At 36.2% G+C, this 6,874-nt stretch overlaps 1 protein-coding gene across 1 annotated transcript; it reads left to right on the forward strand.

The window, feature by feature from the left end:
• Positions 1-5,659: 5,659 nt before the first annotated feature.
• LOC123951845 (tRNA-splicing endonuclease subunit Sen15-like) lies at positions 5,660-6,669 on the forward strand. Its single transcript, XM_046020916.1, has one exon. The coding sequence runs from the start codon at positions 5,675-5,677 to the stop codon at positions 6,188-6,190; it is 516 nt and encodes a 171-aa protein (XP_045876872.1). The 5' UTR covers positions 5,660-5,674; the 3' UTR covers positions 6,191-6,669.
• The last annotated feature ends 205 nt before the right edge of the window (positions 6,670-6,874 follow it).

The following is a 6,874-nucleotide window of genomic DNA, read 5'->3' on the forward strand; positions in this document are numbered from 1 at the left end:
ATTGTAGCATGTGTAAGTATTCATTCCTTTTTAGGGATTGATAATTTTCCATTATATGGAATTACTACATTTTGTTTATCCATTTGTTCACTGATAAAGATGTAGATTGTTCCTACCTTTTAGCTATTATGACTAATGCTGCTTTAAACATTAATATACAGTTTTTGTGTGTGGATATATGTTTTCTTTTCTTGGGTGTATATATTTAGGAGTCGAATTGCCAAGTCATCTGATGCCTCTTTGTTTAATCATTTGAGCAAATGCCAGACTGTTTTCCAAAATGGTTACACCATTTTACATTCCTTCTACCAGTATATGAGGATTCCAATTTTTTTAAAGTCTTTATCAACACTTGTTATTCTATAACTTTGATTTTAGCCATCCTAGTAGGTATGAAGTGGTATCTCATTGTGGTTTTTATTTGTATTTTTCTAATACCTAATGATGCTGAGCATCTTTTCAAGTGCTTATTGGCCATTTTTTTTTCGGTAAGACTCAATTTCTTGTTTATTTGGCTTGCTGTTACAGATCCAATGCCTGACACAGAGTTGGAGCTTAATAAATATTTGTCAAATCAAGCAGTAAATTTAAAATAAGTTTAAAATACCGACTAATTTATGTAAAATTCCTGATATATAGTAAATACTAAAATGGTGGCTGCCACTGAATTTTTTTAATGTTTCAAGTTGTTAAATTCTCTATATAAATTCTAACATATAGTATAATATTAGTTTCAGGAGTAGAATTTAGTGATTGATCACTTGTATGTAACACCCAATGTTCATGACAAGTGCCCTCCTCAATATCCATTGCACATTTAGCCCATTCCCTTGCCCACCTCCCCTCCAGCAACCCTGTTTTGTTTTTCTTTTTTAAGATTGCTTTAGTTATTTGGGTTTTGTTGTGGTTCCATCCAAATTTTAGGATTGTTTATTCTAGTTCTATGAAAAATGCTATTCGTATATTGATAGGCTTCATTAAATTTGTAGATTGCTTTGAGTAGTATAGACATTTTAACAGTACTTGTTTTTCCAGTCCATGAACATGGAATGTTTTTCCATTTCTTGGTGTTGTCTTCAATTTCTTTCATCAGTGTTTTATAATTTTCAGGTTACAGGTTTTTTACCTCTTTGATTAAGTTTATTCCTAGGTATTTTATTATTTTTGATGCAAATTTGGTTGTGGTTACATTTGCATATAACATCTTATGCATATACTAATCTATATTAAGTTGATGGCCACTATATTAAGTTGATGGTTGCATTCTAAAAGCACTAAATTTTTTCTCATTTCTCCCCACATTGTAGGTACATAGTATCATACTTCCTTTTCTTTTGTGACTCTCTTGACTCATTTATATATATATATATATATATATATATATATATATATTTTTTTTTTTTTTTGGTTTATGTATATGTATAAATTTTAATTATATATTTTAATTTTACTGCTTTTGTCCTTCCTGCTTTTCTTCTGCTTACAGTCTTTCCTTTCTACTCACAGAGTTGCCTCTTTAACATTTCTTAGTGGTGATGAATTTCGTTTATTTTTTTTTGTCTGGGAAATTCTTTTCTTCTATTCTAAGTGGTAGCCTTAGTGGATAGAGTATTCTTAGCTGCAGGGTTTTTTTTTGGTTTTTTGTTTTTTTTTCCTTTGAGCTCTTTCATTATATTATGCCACTCTCTTCTGGCCTGCAAAGTTTCTGCTGAAAAATCAGCTGGTATCTTTATGGGGTTTCCCTTGTATATAACTTTTCTCTTGTTTGTTTGTTTGTTTGTTTGTTTTTAATTCTCTCTTTATCACTGCATTTTGCCATTTTAATTACTGTGTGTCTTGGTGTGGACCTCCTTGGGTTTACTTTGTTGGGGCTCTCTCTGCCTCATGGATCTGGATTTCTATTTCCTTCTTCAGATTCAGAAATTTTTTAGCTACTATTTCTTAAAAACTTTTTCTTCATCTTTTATTTATTTTTTCTTTTTTGATCTTCTCCCTGTGGGATCTCTATAATGAGAATGTTATTATACTTGCTGGTGGCACCATGTTCTCTTAATCTAGTCATTTTTTTTAATTCTTTTTTTATTTCTCCTGTTCAGTTTTATTGCTTTCCTTTACTCTGTCTTACAGGTTGCTCATCCATTCTTCTGGTTTCTTTTTTTTTTTTTTCCTCTAGAGTAGTTTAAATTTCAGTTATTGAGTTCTTCATCTCTGATTGGTTTTTTCTTATATTTCCTATCTGTTTGTTGAGGGTCTCACTGAGGGCCTCCACTCTTCTCTACCTAAAGAAGGTATCTTTATGACCATTACTTTAAAATCTCTTATCAGGCATATTGCTGGTCTTTATTTTGTTTAGCCCTCTTGCCTTGAATTTGCCTTGTTCTTTTGTTTGGGACATAGTCTCTGTCTCTTCATTATGTTTAACTCTATATGTCTGTTTCTCTGTGTTAGGAAAGTCAGCTATGTCTCCTGCTCTTGAAAATAATGGCCTTATGAAGAGGACTATGGTGCCCTGTAATGCAATGTCCCCTGTTCACCAAAACCTGGTACTTGGGGAATGTCTCCTATGTGTGGCACCCTACTATTGTGGCTGAGTCCTGTTTGTCTTCAGTCTGGTTGTCTGCAGTGGGTCTCTTTGCCTAATGTGGGAAGATTTTGGTTTCTGTGCTGTTAGTGGCTAGTCTGAGCTGCCTTGGGCTTGAGCTGGGACGGACCAGGTATTTGTCATAGTTATGGTCATACCACACTGGAGAGCACTCTCCCTGAGAACCTTTTATTGGTGAGTGGGGCCTGAAGTTAGACCGGATGTCAACCCACAGTCAAATTGGTGTGTTTGGGGGCACCTGGGTGGCTCAGTTGGATGAGTGTCTGCCTTTGACTTGGGTCATGATCCCAGGGTTCTGGGATTGAGTCTTGCATCAAGCTCCCTGCTGAGTAGGGAGCCTGCTTCGCCCTCTCCCACTCTCCCTTTCTCACTGTCTCTCTCTCTCTCTCCCTGTGTGTCAAATAAATAAATAAAATCTTTTAAAAATAGGTAATCCCCACCCACAACACTGGTGTGTTTGGTTATCTTCCCTTACCACCAGGACAGAATTTACTTTGGGGTAGTGCTGAGCCCTATTGGGGCTGCTTGCACACAGCCACATTTTTCAGTTTATCTGTTTTTTTTTTTTTTATATTTTATTTATTTATTTGACAGAGAGAGATGTCACAAGTAGGCAGAGAGGCAGGCAGAGAGAGAGGGAGAAACAGGCTCCTCACTGAGCAGAGAGCCTGATGCGGGGCTTGATCCCAGGACCCTGAGATCATGACCTGAGCCGAAGGCAGAGGCTTAAACCACTGAGCCACCCAGGCACCCCCAGTTTATCTGTTTTTAAGCTTATGCTTTTGCTGTCAAATATAAGAATCTATTGCCAAATCAAATGTCCAGAAAATTTACCCCATTTTTTTCCTAACAATTTTATAGTGTTAGCTCTTATATTTTCAAATCAAGTGTCCTGAAAATTTACCTCAATTTTATTCCAACAGTTTTATAGTGTTAGCTCTTATATTTTGGTGTTTGATCCATTTTGAGTTAATTTTTGTGAATATGTGAGGTAAAAGTCCAACTCTCTAATTTTGCATGTAGCTGTCCAGTTATCTCAGCACCATTTGATAAAAAGACTATTCTTTCCTCATTGAATGACCTTGGCACCCTTGTCAAAAAAATCAGTTGATGATAGATGTATAGGTTTATTTCAGCACTCTCTGTTTTATTCCCTTAATTTATATGTCTACCCTTGTAGTACCCCATTGTCTTGATTACTGTTATTTGTAATATTTTGAAATCAGAAAGTGTGAATCCTTCTACTTTGTTCTTTGTTCTTCTCTTTCAGATTGTTTTTGCTATTCTAAGTCCCTTGCAGTTTATAATCAGCTTGTCAAATTGTTCAAAGAAGTCAGCTCAGATTCTGATTGTATTGTATTTGTAGATCAGTTTGGGGAGTGTTCCTTTTTAATAGTGTTCAGTCTTCTGATCCATGAGCATGGTATGTTTTCCATTTAGTTTTATTGTCTATAATTTCTTTCAACAATGTTTAGTGCTTTTCAGTGTCCTCTTTTTTTTTTTTTAAGATTTTATTTGCTTATATAAGAAAGAGAGGGAGTATGAGTAGGGGGAAGGTTAGAGGGGGAGAGAGAGGGGCAAGCAGACTCCCCACTGAGCACAGAGCATGACACTGGGCTTGATCTGAGGACCCTGAGATCATGACCTGAGCTGAAGTTAGACATATAACCAACTGAGCCACTCAGGTATGCCCAGTATAGTCTTCTTGAGTTAATTTTGTTTGTGTCTTTCTAGAAATGTGTCCATTTCCTTTTAAGATTTTTACTTTGTTGGTGTATAATTGTTGATAGTACTTCTTTATTATCCTTTTTATTTGTCTAATGTCAGCAGTAATATCCCTCTTTCATTACTCACTCTAGTAATTTGAGTATTATTTCTTTTTTTCCAGGTGTACAAAATTAAACATTTTCCAATTTTGTAGACATTTCCAAGAACAAACTTCTGGTTTCATTGATACTCTTTATTGTTTTTCCATTTTCTATTTCATTTGTTTCTGCTGTAGTCTTTATTATTTTCTTCCTTCTACTTGCTTTAGGTTTCATTTGTGTCTTATGGAGGAAAGCTAGAATTTTCAATTGAATTCTTTATAATTTCTTAATATAGGCATAAACAGAAATTTCCCTCTAGGTTCCACTTTAACTGCTTCCCATAAATTTTGGTATTTTTTTCATCTCAATATATTACCTGATTTCCCTTTTGATTTATTTGACCAATGGGTTATTCAAGAGTGTTTTAATTTCCATGTATTTGTGATTTTTCCCAAATATTTTCCTACTAAAAGATTGTAATTTCATTCTATTCTAGTCAAAGAACATACTTTTACATTTTTTTATCTTTTCAGATTTTCTGAGGTTTGCTTTTTGACTTAGCATATGGTCTGTCCTAGGGAATGTTCCATGTATACTTGAGAAGAATATGTATTCTATTGTTGTGTTGAATGTTCTATAGATGTCTGTTATGTCTAGTTAGTTTGTAGCTTTATTCAAATTTCCTGTTTCCTTGTTGATCTTCTGTCTAGCTATTATTTCCAATATTAATAGTGGGATATTAAAGTCTCTGACTATTATTGTTTACTGTCATTTTTGCCCTTCACTGCTGTCATTTTTGCTTCATGTATTTTGTTATTTGGTGCATATATGTAGATTAATGACTTTGCATCACAAGCCCACATATAACATTAATCCAGTTTTGTTCAAAACATTTCTAAAGAGAAAAAATATTAATGGAACTCTGTTTCTTTGATTTTAAGATGTCATGAGTTATAAGATTTACTGGTGATAAAAAGGAATATAAAATGTTAAAAGTTCATGTTTATAAGTGACACAATTTCTAAAAAAGAGTAAAAAATAATAATATTGTTGTATTTAATAGTTAGAATTAATTGGACCTTTAATAATCATATTACTTTTTCTCAGTGATAATATGAGAGAATTTGAAGATGATTTGGTTGTAGTCAGTGGAGTGGTATTGAGACATGTTTATCAAGAAATAGGCCGACTCCCGGACGCGCGCGCCCCTGCTTCTGGCCGGGCGCGCGGCGCGGTGCACCACCGGCCCGCCCCCCTGCCCGGCATGGCAGAGCGCGACGAGTCCGAGCCCACCCCAGGCTGCAGCGGTGTGGACGCGGGCGGCGTTGGCGGAGTGGGCGGCGGCGGCGGCGCCCACCCATGGGCTCCGGAGGACGCCTGGATGGGCACCCACCCAAAGTATTTAGAAATGATGGAATTAGATATAGGAGATGCCAGCCAAGTTTATATAGCATTCTTGGTTTACCTGGACCTCATGGAGAGTAAAAGTTGGCATGAAGTAAATTGTGTTGGATTACCAGATCTCCAGCTCATCTGCCTCGTTGGTACTGAGATAGAAGGAGAAGGATTACAGACTGTGGTGCCTACACCCATCAGTGCTTCCCTCAGCCATAATAGGATAAGGGAGATCTTAAAGGCATCTCGAAAATTGCAAGGTGATCCAGATTTGCCAATGTCTTTTACTTTGGCCATAGTGGAGTCCGATTCCACAATAGTCTATTATAAACTTACTGATGGATTTATGCTGCCAGACCCTCAGAATATTTCCCTTAGAAGATGACACCTGTACTCCCTGATGCTCACTGTGGGATTGGATTTGAGATCCATCAGCCTGGTTCATCTTTTATCTCAGAGATAGTTAGGGTTGACTTAGCTGGTCCTATTCCCTAAGTTTTTCTTTTTGAAGAATAAAACTTTCCCAGATAGAAGAATTTTTTTTTGTTCATAACTATAGGGTAGTTGCTCTAGAACTTTTTTACCTGGACACAGTTTAATTACAGTTATATACAAGTTGGTGCTTAAGATGTGTTCAGAGGGGTGGAACACATGTGTTTCTTCTCTCATCCCCCACTCATAGCTGCCTCATTGTTCCTTGCTGTCTCTGCTAACACATTGTTGAGACTGTCACCTTTCTCTAATTCAACCCTCTCAGTGCCTTTTGGCCACTACAGGTAGCCTACAATGGCATTTCATGGACACATGGACACCTGGAGAGTTTGCTCAGTCTGCTTTTAAATCCCCAATAGAAAGTAACAGTTTTCTTTCCACTGGTTTTTATGTGGCATTTACTGTTGACTTTAAATCAGAAGCAAAGATATGCTTATCCAGAGTATAAAGTTACATGCATGCTAGATTAGTAGGGACCAGAGACGTGCTACTGATTAATTACTTCCTACCTAAGTAAAGGAAGTACTAGGCCTTGCTTTCCATTCTTATTACCACCCCTCTTATTATATTGTAGTTA

Source organism: Meles meles, chromosome 10 (genome assembly GCF_922984935.1).
Source record: "Meles meles chromosome 10, mMelMel3.1 paternal haplotype, whole genome shotgun sequence".
NCBI lineage: Eukaryota > Metazoa > Chordata > Mammalia > Carnivora > Mustelidae > Meles > Meles meles.

Excerpts from the sequence above, each read along its gene's own strand:
- LOC123951845 (XM_046020916.1), top strand. The coding sequence starts at position 5,675 with ATGGCAGAGCGCGACGAGTCCGAGCCCACCCCAGGCTGCAGCGGTGTG.